The sequence below is a fragment of the Salminus brasiliensis genome, chromosome 16, assembly GCF_030463535.1.
Source record: "Salminus brasiliensis chromosome 16, fSalBra1.hap2, whole genome shotgun sequence".
NCBI classification, from domain to species: domain Eukaryota; kingdom Metazoa; phylum Chordata; class Actinopteri; order Characiformes; family Bryconidae; genus Salminus; species Salminus brasiliensis.
In genome coordinates, this window is record NC_132893.1 from 29,952,872 (window position 1) to 29,980,022 (window position 27,151).

The 27,151-nt window shown below is 42.6% G+C and overlaps 1 protein-coding gene across 4 annotated transcripts in view; it reads left to right on the plus strand.

Annotated features, from left to right (window-relative positions):
- The window catches only part of tjp2a (tight junction protein 2a (zona occludens 2)), a 44,671-nt gene that overhangs the window by 13,931 nt on the left and 3,589 nt on the right, over positions 1-27,151 (plus strand). For 2 of the 4 annotated variants that reach the window (XM_072659204.1, XM_072659202.1), the window contains exons 2-21: positions 934-1,036; positions 12,771-12,824; positions 15,468-15,592; positions 15,706-15,808; positions 16,048-16,699; positions 17,317-17,420; positions 17,604-17,757; positions 19,035-19,146; positions 19,739-19,860; positions 19,955-20,060; positions 20,942-21,092; positions 21,285-21,393; positions 22,139-22,358; positions 22,886-23,070; positions 23,180-23,275; positions 23,379-23,458; positions 24,159-24,369; positions 24,497-24,597; positions 24,703-24,924; positions 26,242-26,337. In XM_072659204.1, coding sequence (XP_072515305.1) covers positions 12,780-12,824; positions 15,468-15,592; positions 15,706-15,808; positions 16,048-16,699; positions 17,317-17,420; positions 17,604-17,757; positions 19,035-19,146; positions 19,739-19,860; positions 19,955-20,060; positions 20,942-21,092; positions 21,285-21,393; positions 22,139-22,358; positions 22,886-23,070; positions 23,180-23,275; positions 23,379-23,458; positions 24,159-24,369; positions 24,497-24,597; positions 24,703-24,924; positions 26,242-26,337 — 2,994 coding nt within the window. In that variant the 5' untranslated portion in view covers positions 934-1,036; positions 12,771-12,779. Of the gene's footprint in view, positions 1-933; positions 1,037-9,915; positions 10,151-12,770; positions 12,825-15,467; positions 15,593-15,705; positions 15,809-16,047; positions 16,700-17,316; positions 17,421-17,603; positions 17,758-19,034; positions 19,147-19,738; positions 19,861-19,954; positions 20,061-20,941; positions 21,093-21,284; positions 21,394-22,138; positions 22,359-22,885; positions 23,071-23,179; positions 23,276-23,378; positions 23,459-24,158; positions 24,370-24,496; positions 24,598-24,702; positions 24,925-26,241; positions 26,338-27,151 lie in introns of those variants that run through there. The other 2 variants (XM_072659203.1, XM_072659205.1) reach the window with 2 other exon arrangements.

Genomic DNA, 27,151 nt, shown 5'->3' on the forward strand with positions numbered 1-27,151 from the left:
TGGAACTCTTCCGAAGATCAGTGTACTCTAAGATAAAGGCAGTTGTCGGTCATCAGCAACTCAGCCAGCAACGCAGTGAGGTGTGTTACCTGCCGGCTGAATGGGATTGAGGAAGTGATGTCACTGTAATCATTCCATGAAGCCCAGGTCTGTGTTTGTGGTGGTGACTCATTTGTGGGTCAGTGCAAAAACGCCGTCCATAAACAGATCGTTAAATTCCATTCCCAGAAACGGAAAGTGTGAAGTGTGAGTCTGCTTTTCTATGATCTGCTTTAATATACGTTACGTATACGTTTAGTATACGATATGTTCACATGTTTGTGGACACCCCTTCTAATAAATGCGCTTAATTGCAACTGTTGCTGACACAGATGTGCAAATGGGTGCACACACACACACAGCTTGTCTAGTCCCTGTAGAGAAGTACTGCCTATAGTATATGATTCTCTGGAGCAGACAAACATGAACCTATTGGCACCATGCTGCCTAATGCCAGGCGTGGACTAAAGGGGTATAAACCCCTTCAGCATTGAGCTGTGGAGCTGTGTTCTCTGGAATGATGGTTGGTGCTCCATCCAAGGCTTTTAGGATGAACTGGGGTGGCGATTATCCAACAGCCTGATGTCTGTGCTTTAAACATCATGTGTAAAATGTAGTTAATAGAGTTGCATTTTTCTTGTGATTCCTTAGAGCACATTGGTTCGGTCAGATACGAACAGAAAAGAGAAGAAATATTGGATTCCTCCTTCCTATCCAGCTCACCATTTATTTTCTATTACATCCCTTTAGAGATGCTATATGTCTTTAAAAATGAAGACTCTGGTTTCAGGAACAGCTGTTCCTACTGTGAGAAGGTTATGAAAGCTTATGATAATTGTTAAAAAAAAACAAAAAAAAAAACAGTTTGAAATAGTTCTCATGTTTTGATTGCAGGGACCAGACCGGCACAGACGTATTCAAGTTCTATTTGACCAAAGAAGCCCAGTATTTGTGTCTGCGTCGACTCTCCACTCCAAACTACATAACCATTATAAAGGTAAAACTGTGTTTTAAATGTCTAAAGTAATCTACAAATTAAAATCTTTGACCCTTTTAGAAAATAACTGGTTATCATGACTGGTTAGCAAGAATACAAAGCCAAGGTTTGTTTTGTAGCTTTGCTGCTCTAATTTTTGTATTATATTCAATAAATCCTTGTTAAGAGTGAACTACAGTGTACAGTGGTGAAATGTCATCAGATCCTAAAAAGTCCTAAAAGTAGATCAGGAGAACCAAGTTAAACAAACATGACAAAAAATATTAGACTTGCTCATTTACTTATTGAGGAACATGATTCAATGTTACGGATCTGTGAGTGGCAAATGTATGTAAACATTTAGAATTAGCAGATCATTTGAAGGGGAAATTAGAGTTTTCAGTCTAATTGGAATGACAATCAGGTGTGAGTGGGCCCTGTTTTATTTGAAGAACAGGGATCTGTCAAAGTCTGATCCTCACAACACGTTTGAGAAAGTGTAGCATGGGAGGGACAAAAAAAAAAAAGGTTATAAAACTGTCTCTAAAGAGTCTGGACTCCACCGATCTACGGTCAGACAGATTGTGTTCCAATGGAGGAAATTCAAGACCATTATTACCCATCCCAGGAGTGATGGACCAACAAAGATCACACCAAGAACAAGGCGGGTAATAGTCCGCGAGGTCACAAAGCAACCCAAGGTCTCTCTTACAATATCTAATGTCAATTATCGTGAGTCCACCATCAGGAAAACACAACAGTGGTGTCTCCCAAAAAAAAACATTGCTACCTGAGCTTGCTGAAGATCACATGGACAAGCTAGAAGCTTTGGAACAATGTTTTGTGGATGAGACCAAAATGGATCTTTTCGATTTTAATGAGTTTGGAGAAAGGAGAGTTTTGAGAGTACTGCATTCCAGGATAAGAACCTTATCCCATCTGTGAAACACGGTGGTGGTAGTATCATGGGCCTGTTTTACTGCATCTGGGCCCGGAAGGTTTACCTTAATTGGTGAAACAATTAAATTTGAAAAATTATACCAGCAACGAAATGTCAGGACACTTGTTGGTGAGCTGAATCTCAAGAGAATGTGGGTCATACTACAAGACAATGACCCTAAACACACAAATCGTTCTACCAAAGAATGGCTAAATAAGAATAAAAGCAACATTTTGGAAAGTCCTGACCTTAATCCAATAGAAATGTTGTGGAAGGACCTGCAGCATGCAGTTCATGAGGGGAAATCCACCAACATAACAAAGCTGAAGTTGTTTGGTACGGAGGAATGAGCTAAAATTCCCCAAGCAGACGTGCAGTACTAATCAACAGCTACTGGAATCATTAAGTTGCAGTTAATGCTGCACAGGGGATCACACCAGATACTGAAAGCAAAAATTCACACACACACATATATATATTATTATTAATAATATTTTGTCTCATTATTTTTATTTGGTTCTCCTTATCTACAGTTAGGACTTAGTTAGACCACTATATATCATTTGTTATGCTGTCCAGATAGTGGAAGGGCTTTCCTTTCTGGAAAAGTGTGTTCTCTGACTGGTTTACAGTACAGTGCAGTGTTCTCCTGTGGTGTAAACAAAAAAGAAGAAGTGATGGTGTTTTTAGTAAGTGAAAATGTTATAAAAAATAATCAGTTCTAAATGAGCATCAAGTCTAAATGAGTGACTAGCATTTCTTTAAGAGTAGAGCAGCAGCAAGGAAGCAAAGGCTTAATAAAGTACTGTGATATTGTGAGATGTTTAGCAAATACTATGACATTGAATTGTATTAATGTTGTCCAGCACTGGTTGTTACTTCAGTTCATTTTTATAAAATAGGTTCTTCAGTGGTTCTTTATTAAAGGCAGTTGTTGTTGTTTGTAACAGCTCAAAAATTATTAATTGGGTATTTGCCTGGTGAAGTGGGTCTTCAGATACAAAGAAAAACTCTGTAGATCAGAGTTGGGGAATGCTGGTCTTGGAAGACTGGATTCCTGCTCAGACACACCTGCTACAACTCGTCTGTTAGCTGCCAGGTTTTGTAGGTGTGTTCGAGCAAGGAAACTGCCAAACTCTGCTGGACTGTGACCCTCTGTATCCCACTCTGGTTGTAGATGCTTATGATTAGATCATTGTCATTTTGGATTTCCAGATGTTCCTTCTAATGAGGTGAATTTGGCTAGTTTACATTGCGCTCCTTGTTGACCCAGGTATTCAAGTATTGCGCTCACACACAGCATGTAGCTGTAATCTCTGAAGAATGGGAAGCTCTTAAACAGTCACATTTGAGCCTAAGGTCATCATGCTTAATGCCAAATATGAGCGTTAGAGGGGTATGAAGACCCCCAGCACTGGGATTTGGTGCGATAGAGCTCCCTCAAATACCTTTAGGATGTAGGTGTGTTGGAGCAGGGAAGCTGTGCTGGACTGTGGCCCTCTGTATCTCACTCTGGTTGTAGATGATTTTAAGACTGGTTCTATATAACACCCTTTGCCTTTTTGTGGAGAGTGTATCTCTTAAATACTGAGAAAGTTATTGAACTGCTGTAAACGTCTTACTGCATCCAGCCCGTATCAGCATAAATTGTGTAGAATGCCCAGGATTTCGCATTGGTTTCACGTCAGCGTTTGTTTCTACAGTCACCACACAGTCTGTTCAACACCTCTGTTCAAGTCCTGCCTTCTCGCCACCATGTACTTGCATCTAGATTTAGCAAGGATTGACAAGAGCACCACATGTTGATTGACCACAGCCAGTACCTGGAATCTTTCTTTAAAAAATCTTAAGTTTTAATTATTTATTTTATTATTTATTTATTTATTGTGGACCAAATAATCTGAAAGGGTTCGGGTTAAGCACCGAGTTTAAAACCAATAATCTGTCCTATACACACACCAGGAGGACTGAACAGTGTCCAGTGAATAACGTTTCTATAATAACTAACTTATTTTTATTTTATTTATTTATTCTTGACATTTTTATAGGCCTATTGCCATAAAACAGTGCTGTAACAGATTATTAAAATGCCCTTTTCAATTTTCTTTTATTATTTATTTGACTTGAGAGAGTTGGGTTGACCTGAAAGGAGGTGATTTGGTCATGTGGGTTTGTATAGATCTTCACTAATGTTGGTAAATGAGATAATGTTTATGTATTAGTGTTCATTAAGTTGCTGCATCTCTCCCACCCTCACACCCACACCTTGCTATGGTCCTACAACTGGGGCCTACTTGAAGCTCCCAGGCTCCAACATCCACACCAGAATGCAGAATGCGGTCACTTCTTGTACTCGAGCAGAGCTCAGGAACTCATTATTTGATCCTTTTAGCTCTGTAGAAGTGCAGATTAATCAAATTTACTCAAACACGAGAGACTGAGCAGCAGCTTTGTGCATGGTGGGCTGCTTCGCCTCCCCTTCTTTAAGGGGGATTATTTGAACGTGTCGCTGCTGCTGGGCTTTTCATCCCACGTGGAGCCGGAAAGTTTGGAACAGTCCATTTCCCTGAATCGTCAGATTTATTTACATGTGCAGTAGAAGCGTGTGTTAGCATTTTACCAGTCACATTATTGTGTGAAGAAGTGAGAAACTACACATTCAGAGAGGGGATCATCTGTTTAGGCGGACTGGAGGGTTTTTGCCCCCCCCCTGCTCGGTGCAGTGGTACAGGCGGGCTTTAAGCTACAGTAGGCAAACAATAGCGTCTATGGAGCCTCTTTATGTGCCCAACTTTAGCTGCTAGCGATGCTGTGTACAGTTTTGCTGTAGTTGTTTTCACTGGAGGTATTTTTTTTTAAGGTTAACAGATCTAGAAGTTCTGTTAAAAGTTTCCTCCATAACTTGTATGATGCCTGTGCTCCAGGAGAGGATGCTCTTTCTGGGTAGAAGGGGTAATAAGTACCTCCATGTGAGTATCGTTAAGTTATAATCATTATAAAGTTATAAATGGCTCTTTTTTTTAATTAATTTTTTTTTTAAAACATATCTATCTAGCTCCAGTCTTGCCCCTGTAACAGTGCTGAAGGTCTGTCCACCTGCCAGTGCCACTTGCTGGGGAACTAGCTAGCGTTAATGTTGTTTTGGGGGGTTTCTTTTCTGCAAAGTCAGTGTCTGCGTTCAGATTTCCATGTTATATCATATTAAGCAGTGTGTAAAATGTGTATATAGGCCTAGCAGCAATGCATTTATTTGAAAATGCCTTATAACGCCTTCATTAGCAGTGCGTTCATTAGTGCCATGTGTGTAGAGTAGGAGTGTGGTTGTGAACGCAGCCACAGCTTTGCTTTAAGTATGACGAAAATGTAATTTACCACTTATTTTACATCGCTTAATTAGTTTAATTCATAAATTTCGGTCGTCTAATTGTTTTATAGCGGTTTAAAAAACTTTTGAAAAGCAGTTAAAACGAACACTAAGTTTTAGTGGTTGTTCCCAGCGCCGCCAGCAGAGGGCAGAGTGGCGCCGTCAAAGTTTCCCATAGTCACTATAAGTCACTGTAGTGCTTATTTTAAGTGTGTGGCATGTTTGCTCTCATATTCATTACTGCATTTTATGAATGGCAATTATTGATCATTTAAATGAATCTCTAAATATTTCCAGATGTTCCTTCTAATGAGGTGAATTTGGCTAGTTTACGTTGCGCTCCTTGTTGACCCAGGTTTTCAGGTATTGCGCTCACACACAGCATGTAGCTGTAATCTCTGTAGAATGGGAAGCTCTTAAACAGTCACATATGAGCCTAAGGTCATCATGCTTAATGCCAAACATGAGCGTTAGAGGGGTATAAAGGGCTGGGCACTGGGCTTTGGTGTGATTGAGCTCCCTCCAATACCTTTGGGATGTGGTGGAGTGCAAGACCTAATCTTGCAACATCCGCTTTTGTGATTGTGTGCAGTCAAATCCTCACAGCCCACATCTGTGTGTTCACATGTCTACATTGTATTTAAAAAATCTGAGTGGCACAACTGCCTGCTTGTCAAGAGGCAGGAGATCCTAAATTCATGGTGAGGAGTCTGAGAATAGGAAGGCCTCCCCTTGTGTGATGGGACAGTCCTAACCTGCAGATGGGAATAAACAGTAATGCAGTGGTACAGTAAAGTAGTGGGTCGAGGGGGCAGAGCTACCGAGCTGTACATCTTACCTATATTTAATCAGTTTCAGCTGCAGCTTATTTACTCATGTTTTTAAGGCTTAACTTAATGCATGTTGATGCAGCTGAGTTGTAGAAATAAGAATTATGAGTACATGCAAAAAAAAATGCTCAGTAATCCGTTACTTCATCGTTTCAATCTTACAGCACCTCCAGCACTAAGTTCATGACGCTTTTAATGCCTCCTCATTTGTTTTGCATTAGACAGATTAAACCGACTTTCCAGGAAAGACTTTCCAGGAATCTTCCTCCCATGAGAGCAGCTCAGAAGTTGCCCAAGTCATTTTCATGTTCTCAGGTTCCTTTAAGCCCAAGTGAATCTGCATTCTTGCATAATACTCAGGAGTCTAGCCTGGCACCATCTGCAGGGGTGTACTGCTGCACTTGACTGACATCTCACAGTCTCCATGGTTTCGTATCGGGCCGTGAAAGATTAACGTTAGACCTGCTGCTCGTCGCTTCTCTTACTAGCGCTAATAAAATCTTCACACGTCGAGACACTGGGTGAAATCCTCAAGGAGTTGTGTTTGCCTGTGATGTCTGAACGTGTCTCGTCTCTCATGCACAATTCAGATTTAGTTCAGGGATTACTCTCGTCAGGTGTTCTCTGCCTCCTGAACAGCTTCCGATGTTCTCTACACTGCTCTGAGAGTCTGGAGGAACGCAGAAGGCTGATTAAGATGTGATTAAGAATACATGGCTGGTTATTAGGTAACAGAGTTGTAATCCAGCTGCAGTGAACTTGTTCCGGTAACTTTGCAGCAAAGCCACAATAGAGGCAGACGAGGCTAATTCTGCACTAATTTGAAGCCTCAGATTAGACAGTCTGTGGTGTCTAATCTGGTGTTGACATCTGTCAGATTGTTGCACTTCTTGCTGAATGATTAATGGTGATGTCTATTAGGACTGTGTATTGGCAAGAACCTGGCGATTATGTGTGTCGTGAGACAGGGGTTACGATTCAATACATTGTGATACTGTTAGCAATACTGAGATCACAGTTTTTATAAATCAAATTAATTAGGAAAACTATTATAGTATTAACAACAACATATGCAGAAAATAAAAGTAAAAAAAAATTGACGTTTTATCCAATCAAATCAATGGTCTAAATATCTAACGGTCTTAAACCCTAAACTTAATAAACCACTGTCTGCCACTGTCCAATATCTTTACATTTAAACTATTAATTAAAAAATCAATTCTGCGTTTTTGAAAATTGATGCAGTATTACAATTTCCAATATTGCAATACTGGAAATTTGTCTATTTTCTTACACCCCTAATGTCTATTTCTTTCTGTCGCTCAAAATCCAGGGTATTTACAAGAGTTTCTCCTGCTTTTGTTGGAGTAACTGTCTCTGCTGTCCAGGGAAGAAGGCTTTATATCAGATATTTTGGCGCATTGCTGTGAGGTCTTGATTGCATTCAGCGACGAGCATTAGTGAGGTCCGAGGATGTTGCATGATCACCACCCCACCTCATCCCCAACTTCCCAAATCATCCCAAAATTATTTAGTTTGTTTACCTATCCATTTACATATTTATTCTATTTTACTGTTAGTATCGTAACTTAAGTTGGACCTTAATCACCCAGCCTTCATATTTGTATTTGTATATATTTGTATTTATTGCATTTATTGTTTTTGTGGCCTGCCTTGTGTTTGGTCTATCATCCTTGCACTACTGTGTAATGTCCTACCCATATTCTGCACCGGAGACTTGACCTAACAGTGTTTGGTTGTACTGTTCAAGCCTGGATTAGTAGAATGAAGAAGTCAAATTAAAAGGCACATATCTCAACTGCTCAGGGTTTGAAAAACTGAATGTCTGATATAGGTCCTAATATTGAAAAATAAATAAATAAAATAAATGTATTTGATGAGAACATCGGCTTTGGGCCACTTTACCTGCTGTGTGAATGCGAATGTGTCGGAGAGCGTTCCTTCTGACGGCTGTAGGACATTGGTGCAGTCAGCGTAAAAAACAAGCGCCTCTTCCTTTTTTTGTGTAACATCATTCTGTGATAATCCCTGTGGTTACCACGGTGATGAGGAGTGGGTCTGGCTTCAATACACTTTAATCCTTTCTGAGATAAGATGTGGAGCTTTGTTAGCGAGACACTGCGGATCAGAACAGCGATAGCGGCTGCTGTGCTACAGATTTAAATGGAGTGTGATGGTTGGCATATTTAACTGGTGCAGAACTGTTTGGGCAGTATTGTCTCAGTGTATAAGCTCTGATGTGACGTGAGGTAAAGACTGTGCGGTTTTCTATTTAATTCGGCTGGATTCAGCTAAAGCACCCAAAAAGACTCTTGTGGAGCATCTTGAACGGACAGCACACAATAAACACAGCGGTTAGAGCATTTTTGGATATAACTGAGAACAAAGATCAAGAATGTCCTTGCATTCTTCTGCTTAATAGGCTGTTATAGGAGCGTAAATGCCCCCAACATAAATGTAATCCAAATGTAATGAAGCAGTGAATCAACTCTTACATGAAATGAATGAATGTCAATATCACACTAATAAAGCAGGCTTGAGCATCGTATTTTTACTCTAGTACCACTGAGCCACTGCAGTTGCTGCTCAATTGTTTCTCATCCAGCGCTTTTCAAAAAGGGTTCTTCAGTGGTTGTTTGGTAAAGACAGCTGTTCTGAATAGGACCATGACAACTCGATAAACCAACTGAATGCTTAAAGGTTTCTTTGCCTGTTAAAAGGGTTCTTTAAATTGTTGGTGGAAAACATTTTGTGGATGGTTCTAGATAGAACAATTGTTTCTTATCCTGCACTTTTAAAAAAGGGTTCTTCAGTGGTTGTTTGGTAAAGACAGCTGTTCTGAATAGAACCATGACAACTTGATAAACCAACTGAATACTTAAAGGTTTCTTTGCCTGTTAAAAGGGTTCTTTAAATTGTTGGTGGAAAACATTTTGTGGATGGTTCTAGATAGAACAATTGTTTCTTATCCTGCACTTTTAAAAAAGGGTTCTTCAGTGGTTGTTTGGTAAAGACAGCTGTTCTGAATAGAACCATGACAACTTGATAAACCAACTGAATACTTAAAGGTTTCTTTGGCTGGTTAAAATGGTTCTTCGAATTTGTGAAAACATTTAGTAGAACCTGGACCTAGATAAAACCTTTTGTTTCTAATCCTGTGCTTAAAAAAAGGTGCTTTTAATGGTTCTTTGGTAAAGGTAGAAATTGTGACACCGTCTAGCTTGCCTGATTAAAGGGTTATTGGGATTGGTGAAACATATATTTTGTAGATTCTGGTTCTGGATAGAACCTTTTCAGAAACTGGTTCTGTATTGGACCAAAAAGGGTTTCACTGCCCGCATCCCCCTCTATACATACAGAGGTGTACTAGACCACTAATCCCCCAGGCCATAATTATTATTAATGTTCTGAGTCAAGTGCTCTCGCGCTCTCCCTCTCGCGCTTTCTCTCCACACATCATCCCGCTTATCCAGTGGGAATGTGTCCAAAATCAGTGTTGTTATTATTTCTCTGCAGGAGAGAGTTGGAGCTGGTGCCAGGCTTCACATATCCAGCACATCTTCACTGCGTGAAGGGATTTGTGCTCCAGTGTACTTTTTTAAAAAGCAACCCATAAAGCTGCTGTTTCCTCTCTAAACGCTGCAGCGGTGGCGGACGGGCTTTAGGGAAGAGGTGCATGTTTGCACGAGAGGGAGAGAGGGAGAGAGTGACATGGTGTCGTCCTCTCTTGCTTGCCCTCTTTTTCACACAACTCTGTCTGCCCTGGGTGGCGGTAGACAGTGGGATTTGAGCAGAATGTAGGCCAGCAGCATTTCTCTTACGTCAAGAGCAGATAGAGGAATTGTGTGGATGAGCGGAGAGGTCGCTTGGACAGATAGAGACGCCGTGCCGGTGGGACGAAGGACAGCATGAAGACGGTACTGTCGCTGCACAGGAAATGGGTCCACACGGTCAAAGCCATCCGCATCCTCCAGGGCATCGTAAGACCACCTTCGTTCACTCTCAGTGCAGCCGCCGGTTCTGCGGAGAACTGTTGATCAGAGTTTGGCTAACTTTAGCTCTGTTGTGGGAGGAGTTCAGTGAATTTTGATGGGTTTTTAAAACTTCTTTAAAGAAATACTTCAGTGTTTTTCACTATATCTGCTGTATCTGCGGCACACGGTCGGGTACCATAGACAGTCAGTTTGCTGGAGTTAGTAAAGGTTGAAAGGCCTGGATTGATGCTTACTGTGGAGATTGTAGAGTGCTATTCACCATAGAGCTGCGTTGATAATGAGTTTATATAGGCTTAGATAAACTGGATTTTTTGGAGTGTTTGTATTTTATGTACACTATATGAACATAAGTATTGGGACACCTGAACTTTCATTGTTTCTTCCAAAGTTTTAGGCATTAAAAAAAAGGTTTAACCTGCTTTTGTTGGAATAACTGTCTCTACTGCCCACAGAAGGCATTCTACTAGATTTTGGAGCAGAGCGTTGCTGTGGGGATCTGATTGCATTCAGCAACAAGAGCATTAGTGAGGTCAGGATGTTGGATGATGATCACCACCCTTCCTCACCTTACTCAATGCTGGGGTGCTTTATACCTGTCTAGTCCACGCTTGGCATTAGGCATGGTGCCTATAGGATCATGTTTACCTGCTTAAGAGAGTCCTATTCTACTGGCAGTAGTTCTTTACAGGAACTAGACAAGCTGTGTGTGTGCATGTAGTGTTTATGCATTTTCTTTTCCATATATGCATATGCAATTTGATATTTTTTATTTTATTTTATTTTTTTCTTTACACGTCAATTTCTCCATTTAAAGGGAACAAAAAAACGCATCTATTTCCAGGTACATGTTAGTCTTGTGCACCTGCAAGCAGCAAAAACAAAGTAATGGATTCTGAATAAATATTTAATCATTTTAACCAACAAGATTAAGTATTAAATTATCTCAATAATATATCCTAATAAAATATCTTTAATATTGTGACCTGATATTGTGGCATCATGGAGAAGCAGGTGAAAATTATTATTTCTAGAAGCACATCACTGCATCCACAGCAGTAAACAGTCTTCAGGCCAGTTCTACCAAAACAGTTCAGGTCTTACTCTTAAAGATCTGTGATGCTGCATCACCAGTACATTTTAAGGATAAATCCAAACCTTGTTTCATATCCCATAGAAGTCCAGGAGGTCATGGTGTTTGTAGGCATAAAGGCTTAATGCCCAGATAAGATACCATTCTCATTGTGAAACACTAGTATTAGTGTATAAATACTAATAACATCCCTAATAACGTAATACAGTGTTCATTAAAACATCTCCAAAGTTCTCCTCATGGAGTCTAGTATTATTTCTAGCTCTCATCCAAAACCTGGTTTTGGTAAATCAGTGCTTAATGATGGTAAATCAGGTGAGCTGATGATGGAATTAAACACATCTACACTGTGCTGGCTGGGAGAGCGTCCAGGAAAAGTCCGGAACCAAGCAAACTCTCTCACAAGAGCTCAACTACTTCCTTACTTTAACCGCCTTTGGCTCGGATGACATGACACTGTGGCATGGACTGTATTAGGTGACCAAAGGTTCTCATTTGAGAGTTTAACTGGTCCTCTGGGGTGCATTGATTGTTCTGTACCCCCTCGCCAGAATCGTCGTTCCCCTCCAGCATTAGTGGCCAATGGGGCACCACTGTTATACATTAGAAGTCCATTCTCTGTACACCCTTACTACAGCAGCTCTAGAACATCCCACAAAGTTAGCAGTTTTCAAGATGCTACCACCCTTCGCCCACCGTCGTAGTCAAATCAGAATATTATGACCACCCCTGGCCCAGGACATCACAGATGCCAGGTGAACGGGGTTTGCTGCACGTATAAATAAGCGAGCACACCAGTCAGCTGTAGCAGAGTGCACAGTGACCACCATGGGCAAATTACGCAATTTGATGACAGGGCATCGTGCATCTTGGAAATCACATACTTTGTAGGATGTTCTGGAGCCACCATAGTGAACGCTCCACTGTGGAGCAGTTAACCACTATAGCGAACACCTTTCGTCACCTAATACCTTACACCTACCTAACATACTGTTGGGTAGGAGGTCATAATATTCATATGTATATATGTAATATATCTTTTTTGTTTTTGGGGGGTGAGGGATGGGTCTTCAATAATTCCTTTAAACACAGCAGTGCGTGTGTGTTGGATTCTAGGTTAAGGATTATTAAGGACAACAGTTCTATGCATATTTAAAGCTGAGGAGATTAAAGAGCAGTAATCATAATCACTGTGTGTGTGTGTGTGTGTGTGTGTGTGTGTGTGTGTGTGTGTGTGTGTGTGTGTGTGTGTTGAATGAGGAGGTAAATTCTGGAATATTACAGTGTGAGAGCCGAGGGGAAGCAATCCCATAATATTCAGCTGTTGTGTATTTATACGCTCCCACTCAGCAAGTTGGGCCTGAAAGCAGATTTTCTTCATAACTGCAGTTTTCAGTGTGATGGTGAATATGGTTCACAAGCACGGGGGCCTGCGGGAAGGCCTGCATGGCAGCTGTGCAATCCGACAGTCTCTTTCATCTCCCTCATGTTGCATCTTTTTTTTCCCCCCCTCAGAACCCAGTTATGGAGGAGACGGTGTGGGAGCAGTACACGGTGACCTTACAGCGGGTGAGTGAGTGCTGCAGCAGGACTGATGAGACACAGAGCTTTTCAGTCATACCACACAGATAAAACCGTCATAATGGAGTGAACCCATCTAAACAGCATCAGACTGGAGACCCAAACAGGAATGCATATCTGTCAATGAAGTGTGTGTGTGTGTGTGTGTGTGTGTGTGTGTGTGTGTGTGTGTGTGTGAAGAGAAACAGATACAGTCTTATGCAAACATTTGGGCATCCCTGGTTCAATGATACGTTTTAAAGTTAAAATACACTATATAGACAAAAGTATTGGGACACCTGCTTATTCATTGTTTCTTCTGAAATCAAGGATGATTACAGTTTATTCGATTCAATTATGGATCATTGCTGTGAGAATTTGATTGCATTCAGCAACAAGAGCATTAGTGACGTTAAGATGTTGGATGATCACCACCCCGCCTCATCCCCACCTCATCCCAAAAGTATTGGATGTAGGACCAGCCATCAGTCCAGAGAACACAGTTCCACTGCTTCACAGCTCAATGCTGGGGGGGGGGGGCTTTATACCCCTCTAGCCCACGCCTGGCATTAGACCTGGAGCCAATAGGTTCATGTTTATCTGCTCCAGAGTCTCCTATTGTATTGACAAGACTTCTCTACAGGGACTAGATAAGCTTTGTGTGTGTGTGCATTTGCACATCTGGTTCATTGATGAGTGCTAGCTGTAGTAGTTAAATGCATTCATTAGAAGGGGTGTCCACAAACATCTGGACATGTATTGTAAGTTCACATGTCCTCTCAGCTGCATAATGGGTGGTGTTCATTGTCTAAACACAGAGGGTGTCTTCAGCGTTGCATGTGTATCATTATGCTTTGGTCTTTAAAAACTGTAAAGGTCTTATTGTAGCCATATAATGTGACCTAACCACCCTTTACATCGTCGGACACCGCCCCCTTCACTACAGTGACCACTACAGCTCTTCAGATGCAGATGAAAGTGTCCTTACTGGAAACCGGTTCCTTTTAAAGCCCCTTTTTAAGCGATCTTGACTCTTACTCAGCCACCCACCCAGCAGGTAGTGTCTCAATCATGCGCTCCGTCACTGATTTCTCTCTCTCTCTCTCTCTCTCTCTCTCTCTCTTGTGCACACTTTCGCACTCTTGTTTTGTGTCTCACTCGCTCTCTCTGCCTCTCTCTGGGCCATCTGGTTGAGCAGGGCTAATGCAGTAGGTTGTATGATTGTTTAGTGTGTGGGTCGGGAAGGGTTTAGAGATTTCATCAAATCACGGCCCTAATCCCATGAGCGCAGGGCCAGCAGGTACGTTGGTGTGCGCGTGCGTGTGTGCGCGTGCGTGTGTACATGCACTTCTGTTGTTTTCCTCAGATCTAATGGCTCCAGAGTAATACAGCTAGAATCTTTAGCTGTATCCAAACTGTGCTCTGTTCACTATATAGTGCACTACTTTAGGCTTCTGGCTTTTTGTAGTGGTAAAAAAACAAACAAACAGTTAAACAGTCCCACAATGCATCATGGTATATAGTGCACGAACAGTGTACACGAATTGCACATGGAATACCTATTAACTGTCTGGAGTAAAAGTAACGATAACGCTTTACTTGTAGATGCCTAATAGATGCTCACCTGCCATTCAACTAAATGTCTCTTATATGCACCTGAACTGTAAGTTGAATGTAAAAGACTTTCGAATGTCTATACCCTTTTAATGTTAGGTTAGGGTTACATTTAAGGATCTAGGCTTGTTTCAAGGGTCAGCTGTAGAGTTTCATTCAATAGACATTGAATAGACATCATTTAGGAGGATGAGGAGGATGGGTTCCCCTTTTTGAGTCTTGGTCCCTCTTAAGGTTTCGTCCTCTCGACCCGAGGGAGTCCCTTGCCACTGTTGCCACTAGCTTGCTCAAAAGGGGGTCGGACCCGGATCTCTGTAAAGCTGCTTTGTGACAACATTTGTTGTAAAAAGCTATAGATAAATAAAATTGAATTTAATTACATTTACATTCATCTTAGAGTTCATTTGAATGATGTTTGAAAGTCAGGTGAGAATCTACGAGGCATCTAATAAAGGACTGTCCTAGTAAAGTGATACCAAAGTAAGTGAGTTTTAATGTTCCACTGTAAAATAGTCCCACACTGCAGACTTTTGAGAACTCTCCTCACTCCTGCGGACTGGGAATGCTATCTGTTAAGTGGCTTATTTTAATGGATTATTTTAATGGATTGGGTTATTTTAAGCCTGATTTCAGTTCCGATCCTTTGTTTTTACAGCTGTGTTCTTCACATTCACATTACTACATGTGGTAACATGCAACTGAGCTGGGTTTATTCAACTCAGATAAATACATTGAATAAACCATTATTTAATTGAAAGTATTTGTTTGAGTTGAATGAATCCAGCTCAGTTGCTTGTTATCACAACCAGGTTTTACAGCGTAAAACACACACTGTACACTGCACAGGTTCGGAACTATATCAGGCTTAAAATAACCGAAGTCCAATCCATTAAAATAAGCCTGTGTGTATCTTGGAGGTATGACCTGTGGGGTAGGTGAGTGTTTGAGTAGTTTGTAGAGTAGCGTGATTACTGAATGGACTGTTTTTGATTGAATACGGACTGCTGGAAATGAAATGAAGCCTGTTTTTCTTTGTAGGACACCAAAATGGGGTTTGGTATCGCTGTATCTGGTGGGAGAGACAATCCAAATGCAGAAAACGGAGAAACCTCAATCACTGTATCTGATGTGCTCCAGGGAGGACCTGCCGATGGCCTGCTGTTGTAAGAAGCACATGATCATAAACCATTAGTGTAATGATATTGTTCACAATGGCTTCATTTGGTAAGTCTTCAGTGTTGTACTGAAGGTTTGTCTGTTTCCTTTCTGCCCATAGTGAGAACGACAGAGTTATCCAGGTCAACACGTCTCCCATGGACAACGTCCCGCACTCCTTTGCTGTCCAGACTCTGCGCAAGTGCGGCAAAGTCGCCAAAATAGTGAGTGAGACATTTTAAAGAGTGTCGTTACTGCAGAGTTTTGAAAGCTTTGAAAGTGAATTAATGAAATTTTAGATTTTAGTCTGAGGTTAAACATTATTTCTGCACCTTTCAGCCTAGGCTAATTTTCCAATCGGAGTCATTTACATAGATCAGTCACAGAATATGGGCCCTTTTTAAAGCTAATTTAATCTAAAAATCCACTGTAATGGTTTGTCATCCTCATTTGCCTCCTACAGACTGTAAAGAGGCCTCGGAGGGTTCCTGTCAACATACTAAAGCGTGCGCCCTCCCCAGACGATCGCGTTTTCTGTAACCCCGACTACAATGACTATTACGACTATGACCAGGATCGACGCAGTGTGTACAGCCGGCCAGACCATGACGCTGCTTCGGAGCGTGGCTACCCCGATTCAGAATATGACTATGATCGCAGCAGCCGTGGCCGGCCGCTAGACCGAGACCTCAGCTCCGACGGGCAATATCGCCGGGACGGCAGCCGAGGACGACTGCTGGAACGAGAACGCAGTCCTGACAATCGTTACCGTAGTGACCGCACCCTGGACCGCGACCGCAGCCCCGACCGCCGTTACCGTAGCGAACATGCCCTGGACCGGGACTACAGCCCTGACCGCCATTACAGCAGTGACCGAGGCCGCAGCCCTGACCGCCGTTATCGTAGCGACTACACTCTGGACCGAACGCACAGCCCGGACCAGCGCTACAGAGACAGAGATCACAGGAAGTATGAGCCCCGACAAGAGGAGCCGCCGAAGAGGAGTGGCAGCCGAGACCGACTCGACCGTTCACCCTCCCCTCCTCCGCCACGAGACCCTGAACCCCTGGACAAACCAGTCAGCGTCATGCTGCTGAAGAACCGGCCTAATGAGGGTACAGCCATACACATCCATAGCATTACACTCAGGCCACGGGTGTGGAAACCAGGGTTTCCACGTTAACTAGAACAAACTTAAGAAGTTATACATGGCTAATTCAGTTAATTAAGCCTAAAGTATCACATCACTCAAGCATAACGTCACTGTTGTATGTCACAAGCTTGTATGTCCAAAATAGCAACTTTCTAAAGTCAATGGAAGTCAATGTAGAAATATTTTATTCCAATATATTTCGGAGCATTTCTATTGGTCCATTCATTATGATCTTTAGATACGTTATACAGACTAACTGTCACATTGAAGTAATGTCAAAAAGTGAAGAACAACAAAAATGGAGATACAAGGACTTGTGGGCTAGAGGGATGTAAAGCCCTCCAGAATTGAGCTGTGGAACAGCGTTCTCTGGAATGATGGTGCTCCATCCATCACTTTTAGGGTGATTTGGGGGTGAGGTTGGTTGGCAATCATCCATCTAGTAGCCTTCCCTGAACAATAGAGACAGTTACTCCAGCAAAAGCAGGATAAACAATGAATGCGCATGTGTCCCAATACTTTTGTCCATTCATTGTACATCCATCACACTCTCCATTTGTGTTTTCCTCCTTTACCCAGAATATGGCCTGCGTTTGGGCAGTCAGCTCTTCATTAAAGAGATGACCAGCACTGGACTGGCCTCCAAAGCCGGAAACCTGCAAGAGGGAGACATCATTCTGAAGGTCAGCATCAGGAAATGCTCTGACCTACCTGAATGTCTTTTCTCTCTTATTCTTACTCGCTGTCTCTCGATTCTGTTCAGTCAATGGAAAGCGTTTTGGAAATGTGAACTTTGGAACATTTTTGGAGTGATGCAATCCAGTCACGCGTCTAATAAAAATCATCATCATCATCATCTTTCCCAGATCAACGGTACAGTCACAGAGAATCTGTCTCTGAGTGATGCGGGGAAGCTGATTGAGAAGTCTCGAGGGAAGCTGCAGCTTGTGGTGCAGAGGGACCGCCGGCAGATTCTGGTCCGGATGCCTCCTATGGCCGACAGTGATTCAGAGCTGGATGGTGAGTGAGGCCGAACCTCAGTTTTTATTGGCTGCTTTATGGCACTGGAGACTGCTCACAGAGCTCACATATTATAAGAGGGTTATCACTGTAACAAAAACACTGTAATTATTCCTGACTCTTACCCAATAGTGCTGCTGTCCTCTCATTTTGTCCTCTCAGTGCAATGTGCTGTTAGCAAGCTGGAGAGATTATGGCCGATTAGCTTTTAGCCAGCCCCCAATAATAATGAGTGAGCGGACGATAGAGAAGACGAGATGGTAAAAGCCACTCGGCTAGCGTTAGCTTTTCTATTAGCATGGACCCCATTTTGCTCCCTTCAGCTTTCGCTTTGTCATGTGCCGAGTTTGAGCTCCCCTTCCTGTGGACCCTGGCACAGGAAAAGAGGCGCAGATATGAGGCCTGGCTCCTGTAGAAACTCATATTCCCATAATATGCCAGCTGTCCGGAGGTGATCAGCAGAATCTGGTGTTGTGAAAACTGGAGAGCAGCTAAAGTTGGCATCACATTTTACTGTTTCTCCAGGTTTGACTGGAGCTTTCGGTAGGGGCGGGGTTTAGGTCAAGACTGTGATGTAACAGTTTGGATTTTTTGGAATCAGCCTGTTTTATAGCTTTGTTTTGGTTATGCCAGATTTTCTTTTAAAGAAGGAACAGCAATGTTCACAGTGGTCCACAGTGGGTCACTTCCATGTACTGAACTTTCATTATTCAACTATGCAAAGCAATATACAGTATGACATTATTGTTTTGTTTTATTGTTGTTGTTTTTTAGCTGTAGGTTTAGCCATAGAGTTAATCTGGAAAAAACACGATGAGCATAGTCAGTGTCTCTAAGACCTGTTTTGTACAACTAAAAAGCAAAGAGCTGGTTACTGGACCTTTTAGACTGGAAGCCCAATCATCTAGACAGAATGACCCACTTTACTGCCTTCAAAGAGGAGAGCGCGCATTGGCAGCATTTTGTAGACCCCTCATAATCCAAATAGTGAACAGCAGGAAAAAAATCATCTTGTTATTATTAGTGTGGCATGTCCCATATTAAGCAGGAAGGGTTTCTTACTAGATTTCTGCTGGAGCAGTTTGTCTGATCCCTTCTTTATTGCAGTGGAGAATAGAAGCACAGAAAAACAAACAGATGGAAATGATTAATATTCAGCAGGCCTGAGTCTGTTCTGCTGGAGCTGAGAAAGCAGTGAAGTCTGCTGTTCTTTGGCACAGTAGAGCTGGCAATGGACAGCCCTTCTATACTTAGTGTCTTTTATGTGCTTTCCACAGATATTTCTGAGATTGAATCTTATCGGTCATACTCTCCACAAGACGACAGACGTGGACACCACTCTGACCTGTCCTCGCACTCCTCCAATGAGAGGCTCCGGGAAAAACCAAGGTGACCAACCCCACAAGAACCTTCTGACACTCATACAGGAATGCTGACCGCACCACTAAGAAGTATTTATTATTTGGCATTGCTTGCTGCTTGTCATCGGTAGCCGAGGCCAGAGAGGGCACAATTGGCAGTGCTCTCTCTGGGCAGGTAGATGGCACTCTCTCCCCACATCACTCCCAGCGGGATGTTTGCCGTCACAGGTGTCCATTAGCTATGTCACTGCACCCGCTCCCCAGCTCTGAAACATCAGCAGCAGTTTTAAAAGAGGCTGAGGCTGACTGTGCGTGCATTGGAGGAAGCATGTGCTAGTCCTCACCCTCCTAGTGCTAGGTGTTTGGGGGTCCTAAAATTGGTAAAATGGGTAAAATTACATAAATTTCACTTTCTATGAACAAATCTAATCTGATTAAATCTTAAATGACGTTTATCTTACATAAGACAGAGATGCTCTCCCAGGGGCATATTTGGGAGCACATTTATTGTAAAGAGGGCAGCAATCAGATGGTATTGCCAGGATGTTATCCTGACCTTTTCTCTTATCCAGCTAGAAAAAGAGCTTTTGAGTGAGTGATTCATATTGTGTTCATTGCAGGGATGAGCCTCCGAACAGACTGGCTAAGATGGGTGCCAAGCCAACACCATTCCGAACAGCTCCAGAGGAACTGCCACCTCCTCCAGTGGAGCAGGATGAGCCCCATGTCGAGGAACCTCCTGGTATACTCCCACATTCTGAGAGCAGTTCTATCTTTTGTCTGTTTCACTGAAAGGCGGTTGAGAGGTTGAGTGATTTTGTTTTTTCTTTTATCAGCAGCTCCAGTGGTCAGTGCTGCTCCGAAACTTAGTGTTCCACCTAAACCCAAAGCTGTTCCAAAGGTGCCACTTCGACCAAGCCCAGAAGACCTGGAGATATACGGGTTTGTTGGATTAACCTATTGTTATTGTTAATTAGTTTTAGCGATCCTGTCAAACCCTGGTTCAAAACAGAGGCAGTTTTGCACAAATTCATGTTGAAATCAGTCATTATTTTATAGAAATCATTGAAAATGTAATTGTTGGAAATAATACATCTGTCCGCTCATACAGCTGATAAAAAATGCACATTTCTTTAGGATCAACTTGAAGGTGGAGCTGGTGGGGGAATATAGCCATTGGGAATGAAATTTTTTTTTTTTTTTAATTATTTGACAGACCTATTTTTAAATATTAACCAATTAAAAGGAAAGTTCATTTAATCAAACCAAATTAACACAACGTCTGTCAAGAAATGTTTGATATCTGATGTGTGCTTCTTTAGTTTAGAATGGGAGATTCCAGGCTGACATTGCTAATGAACGGTGGACCCAACTTGTCACCAATGTCATCCTGGTAAACACGCCCAGAAATCACCCAGAAATCTATGAAAGCTGCATAAACAAGTTTTAAAAAAGGGCATGGCTAGTCCTTATACATTTAGTCTTAAATTGGACATTCTTATGGTTAGATACTTAAGTGAATCACACCATATTCTAAGCCAATTTGATTCATCTGTGTCAATCAAATGATAGTCTAGGTGTGTTATGAGACTTGAGAGACCTTTTTGGGTTTGTATTTATATTGAGCTTGAGCTCTTTTCAATGCGATGATATTGGTGACAGTCGAGTTTGTTAGCTGTGTTAGCTTAGCATCTCCTGTTCTAGGCCAGCCACATCTTCTGTTCAGATTCCAGCCATGTCTTGGCTGCATCTGGAATAGGTGATATTGCACTTATTAAATAAGCTTTGTGTTTAAATAAAGGGAAAATGTTTTGTCTCTTCAGGCCCAACACAGTGATGGTGCGTTTCCAGAAGGGTGAGAGTGTGGGGCTGAGACTGGCAGGGGGTAATGATGTGGGCATTTTCATCGCGGGTGTTCAGGAGGACAGTCCTGCAGAAGTGGAGGGACTCCGCACAGGAGATCAGATTATGAAGGTTCGAAAAACCACCCAGTGCTCAGAGCAGATATTTCAAAGCAGTATTTCTCACATTGCCAGTTAACTTAACTTTTCCTTAAGTTAGGAAATGTCCAATTCGGAAACGAGCAAGGTTCCCTTTTGGACAGTCTTTAATGTTGGGTTTAACTTTTCTGATTAACTGAGAAATCTGTTAATTTGTCCTCTACAGGTAAATAGCATGGACTTTAGAGGCATGGTGAGAGAGGATGCAGTGCTGTACTTGCTGGAGATCCCTAAAGGAGAGGATGTCACTATCCTGGCACAGAGCAAACCTGATGGTATGTTAGCCTCTATGGGCAACTTTTTGTTTACACTGTTTTAAATGGCATGAATTGGATCTTGATCTGGTTGCTGCAGTGAGCCAGCTGAAATATGCCTAACCTCTTCAAAACACTGATTAGCTGGAGTCAAGACAGAAGCAGAAAGGCTAGTAAGGCCAGTAAACGGGGCCTCTGTGACACCTTTCTTTTCATACTGTCATTCTCTTTTAGTGGTCATGAAATGTATTGGGCCATTTCTAGCCATTGACCAACGTGCCTTTACCATATGACTGTGTAGATAGAAATATTACAAACGCAGCCAGTTTGTTGATTATCACTACTCTGCTGCCCCCTGGTGACCTGGAGATCAGTCTATGATTATGGAATTATGACCTTTGTCAAAACTATCTACTTTAAATATAGTGAGTTGACCATTTTTGGCAATGCCTTAATTGACACCTTTGGATTTGACTTATTGACACTAACATCACTTTAATCGGGCAGTGCTTTGATTTTAGAACATGAACATTGTTCAGCAGTTTAATAGTTAATGGCCTTTAGAAATTTGCCATCTTAGCTGTAGTATTTCAGTGTAGCTGTGTAATGGCTATGCATTATTTTAATAACGAAGTAATTTGTGAAATAAATTATATGTACGTTCAATATATTCATTTAAATTCTGAATCAGGTTTATTATAGCTGAATGTTGTATCTGATGTAAAATCCACTGTATTCTGAAAACCATTTGTTTTGTTTGCTGCAGTTTATAGTGACATCCTGAGTTCAGGCAGAGGGGATAACTTCTTCATCAGAACTCATTTTGACCATGAGAAAGATGCCCCACAGGGCCTGGCCTTCACCAGGGGAGAGGTATTTAAGGTGGTGGACACACTATATGATGGCAAACTGGGCAGCTGGCTGGCCATCCGCACCGACAAGGACAACCAGCTGCTAGAGAAGGGAATCATCCCCAGCAAGAGCAGGTGTGTGTGTGTGTGTGTGTGTGTGTGTGTGTGTGTGTGTGTGTGTGTGTGTGTGTGTGTGTGTGTGTGTAAATATATCTGTGCTTAATGGTCTTTGTAAAGCAAAAACCTGTTTTACTAGATTCTGAATTCTGCAGATTTTGAGGTTGTTATGATCATCCCCACTTAACTGGTCATATCTAGTGAATTGCTCACTACATGATTTGAATATGGACCAGAATGCATTGCTAAGCTGCTGGCCATGGAACGGAAAGGGAGCCAATAGCGTTAACTTTGCTCATATAAGCAAGTGATAGTTAGGAATCACTGGATGCCATGAATTGCACATTTTTCCCCATGTAGTTCATTAACAGTAGGTGTAGGTTGCTCAACAACATAGGCAAAGATTATTCCATGAACAGCTCAATGCTTTACTAACTTAAATTGAGGTGTGTGTGTGTGTGTGTGTGTGTGTGTGTGTGTGTGTGTGTGTGTGTGTGTGTGTACACACAACTGATTGACTGTGGTGTGTTGCCTCGCACTAACAGGGCTGAACAGATGGCCAACGTGCAGAGTGCCCAGAAAGGAGCAGGCAATGACAGAGGGGATTTCTGGAGGCTGAGAGGTCAAAGAGCAGGCAAGAAGAAGGACCTGCGCAAAAGCAGAGAAGACTTGACTGCCAACCCGGTCACCACTCGCTTCCCAGCATACGAGAGGGTGGTGCTGCGAGAGGGTATGGACGCTACGAACCCTATACCCACCCCCCCAATGGTTTTGCTGATGCATTTAAACCAAAATAATGTTATTTTTGTCTGACCGCTGTTGTCTCTTCTGCTCTGCAGCTGGGTTCAGAAGGCCTGTGGTTATTTTTGGTCCGATCGCAGATGCGGCCAATGAGAAGTTAGCTAATGATATGCCGGAGGAGTTTGTTCTTGCTAGTAAGTGCTGAATGACATGATGGAATCTGCTGGGAAGGGTTAAAATCACTGGCCAGGTTATCTTGAAACACTAATTGTTGTTTGTGTGTGTGCCTGTTCATAGAGACGGAACCCAAAGACGCAGGCTCTGAGAAATCCTCAGGAGTGGTGAGACTGAACACCATACGACATATCATTGAACAGGTAAGATACAACCTCCCAGTTTTGTTTCCCCTGGTGATCCTTCCTGCAGGGTTTAGTTCCAATCTGCACCTACCATTCTGCCCCTTATCCACAAAATAATTCACAAAATACTCCACAAAATACCTCTGATCCAGCCTCTCGAGAACGTCTGATAAGTTCATTTGCTGGAGCTGGTGTGCTTTTTGGAGCTAGAATGTAAGAAAGGCACATTATTTGGTCACAAGTTTTGGGACACCTGCTCATTCGTTGTTTCTTCTGAGTATTAAAAATAGTTTATCCTGCTTTTGTTGGAGTAACTGTCTCTACTGTCCATGGAAGAAGGCTTTTTACTAGATTTTGGAGCATTGCTGTGGGGATTTGATTGAACTTTGTGACAACAGCATTAGTGAGGTCCGGATGTTGGATGATCATCACTCCACCTCGTCCCCAAAGTCTGAACACTCCTCCACAGCTCAATGCTGTAGCCCACGCCTTGCATTAGGCTAGGTGCCAGTAGGTTCATGTTTAACCTCCAGAAAGTCTATTCTTTTCTGTTTACAGTACTTCTCTACAAGGACTAGTGTTTGTGTGTGTGTGTTCGATTAGAAGGGGTCTCCACAAATATATGGACATATGCTGTAGATCACCAGGGCTTGTGATCACTGTTATGAAGAGTACTGAAATTGACTGCCTTGGTTATCTCTTTATTCCTGTCTCCCAGGACAAGCATGCATTACTCGATGTAGCTCCAAAGGCTGTGGACACCTTGAACTACACCCAGTGGTACCCCATCGTAGTTTTCCTCAACCCAGACAGCAAGCAGGGGGTGAAGGCCATGAGGAACCGTCTGGTGCCTGGCTCCAACCGCAGCTCCCGCAAACTCTACGAGCAGGCAGTGAAACTGAGGAAGGCCTGCTCCCACCTCTTCACTAGTCAGTCTTGAGGAACCTCATCATCACTACTAGCATAACCTTGACTTGTGTAATGCAGACACAAAGTAGCCAAGGATCATGAGATTCATGACCCTGATGAGCATTTTTACTATAATTTTCTTTATAGACACAGTGGATCTGAACTCTGCACATGATGCGTGGTATGGAGCTCTGAAGGACACCATTCGTGAACAGCAGAACAGAGCCGTGTGGGTCTGTGAGGGCAAAGTAAGAGACTAAGCACCTGAAGGCAGAGTTTTCTCAGTCTATCTGAAACATGTCTCATTTGTCAAATGAGCATTTAATAACTTTTAACATTCCACCGATGTTTAGCTGGATGGCCCTGAGGAGGACCTGGACCTTCATGACGACCGCATGTCCTACTTGTCGGCCATGAGCGCAGACTACCTCAGCATGGACAGCCGCCTGACCAGTGATTATGAGGACACCGCTGATGAAGGAGGAGCTTACACAGATAACGAGCTTGACGAGCCCACGGATGAGCCGCTGGTGTCTGGGACCAGCCGCTCTTCTGAACCAGTGCTGCCTGATGAGGTGAGGTGGTAACAGTACAAATATCAGTCATTACTATTATAGATTTACTCTGATGATGGAAATTCTGTGGAGGCAGAAGGGAACATGAGTGCACAAGTTTACACATGCAATGAAATGTAAAAATGTAAACTGAATTGGCTTTAATTTCTCATTAATCTTTTACATTTACATTTAAAGCGTTTAGCAGACGCTTCTATCCAGAGCGACTTACAAAAGTGCTTTACTGTTTATTTAGAAAATATCTTTAGCAATTGTGCATAGATTAGGGTCCAAAAGATACCTCTAAGCTTGGATATTACTAAATACAAAAGTTAGTATGGAGACCCCAACTCTCAGCATACACCACCCTTTGCCCAAGTACTCTTGGAAGTGGTGGGTTTTCAGTTTGCGTTTGAAGACTGTGAGCAGTTCTGCCGTTCGGACACACAGAGGAAGTTCATTTAACCACTTTGGTGCCAGGACAGAGTAGTAGTGCCTTCCCCATGGTTAACCTATTTGTTAACTCTTCATCAGAATATGTAAGATTGGGTGATAGAGTGCAGATATATCCATACCCAAACAACACAAAGAACAGTGAATCCAATCACTGTGGGGATCTGCACTGGAGGGTTCACAAGGGCATCAGAACTGGAACTGGAGGATCTCACCCCGGGGCACAGGAAACGAAGCTAATAGGGTGCATATACCCAGGGAGCTGGGCATGGAGCAACCCAGATAACCAGAACTAAAACATCCCGGTCTACTGGAACCAGAGCAGTCCATGGTACAGAAACAGAACCCATCAATGATGCTGGAACCAGAGCCGGGTTGTGTCCAGGAACTGGACTGAACCACGGGGCTGAAATTAGATGATCAGCTCCAGATGAAGCCATCACAGGCGAGGAAGCTCAGACTGATTGATAAGAGGACAGGCATCAGTTGGCGAGTGCTCTTTAGAATAGGCGAGCCTGCAGTGTCGGGCAAGGGAGTTCGGGGTGCTGAGTTGAGGGCAGGCATCATCCACTGTCAGTACCTCTAAACTCTTGGATCTGTCAGTGTTTAGGGCTCCCCTCTGCAGGATGCATGTGAAATTGCAGCCAACTGTGAGACACCTTAACTGTGTGTGTGTGTGTGTGTGTGTGTGTGTGTGTGTGTGTGTGGGCTGAGTAAAATACAGTTGTTGTGAAATATCAAACTGAGCACTGTTTGTGTGTTTGGTGATGGCCTTGCTTGATTTGCATATTAAATAAGACATTATATTCCCTTTAATTTGTTATTTTTTATATATCTGTTTTGACCCTGTGACCCTTCTCACTCCTGCCCCCTCTCCCCTTGCAGAAACCTGCTCCTGTACCCCGCATGAAGCGAGCTGGCAGCCGGGAGGTGCTACGAGACCCTAGTCCCCCTCCTTCCTTTGTCCCAGAGCCCCCCAAGGTAACCCTGCCTTACACCGGTCTTCCTTTTTACCCTCTTCACACCCATTTACTTTAAACCGTTTTCCCACATCAACTGGCCTAGTTGATCAGCCAAGGTGTGTTTAGTCTGTGAAGTCTTTTGGTTTTTAAAGAGTGCACAAGTTCAAATCCCAAGCCATGCCGCTTTGCCATCAGTGGCCGGAGTCCAAGAGCGCACAATTGGCCGTTGGCCAACATTGGCTGGTCTGGTCGTCTGTTGCTGGTGCGGTGGAGCTGGGGGCATGACTGTTGCCTGGCGATGCCAAGTTGGCGGCAGTTCAAAAAGAGGCAGTGGCTGGCTTTGCATGTATTGGAGGAGACAGGAGTTAAGACGGTCCTTACTGTCTGAGCAGTGCTAGGGGGCGCTACAATGGGGTGGGTTAATTGTTCGCACCATAATTGGGGGAAATTTTGACAAACGTTTTTAACGTTTAAGAGTGGACAACCAAGTAGGTAACAGTAACAGCCACTTTGATTTTCATCTATACTTTTATCCATTTGTATTAGAGAGATTTTTCCATTACCGAAAATGGTATCTTGAGTATTGGCCAGTACCAGTCTTAGATGTTAGATGAGCTGGTTTTAATTGAAGCTCTTCACTTAGGATAAGGAGCTCAGAATAGACCATCATTGCAGTGTGTGAGTGAGTGTGTGCTGCTTCAGATTAGATTTGTTATGGAATTGGATTGAATTCATTTGTTGTTTTCTCCACAATATCTGATAAACCATCTCTTTTTTTTGAGGTAATAGTTATACAGTGTCAAAAAAGCACATAAGCAAGTCTATTAGACATT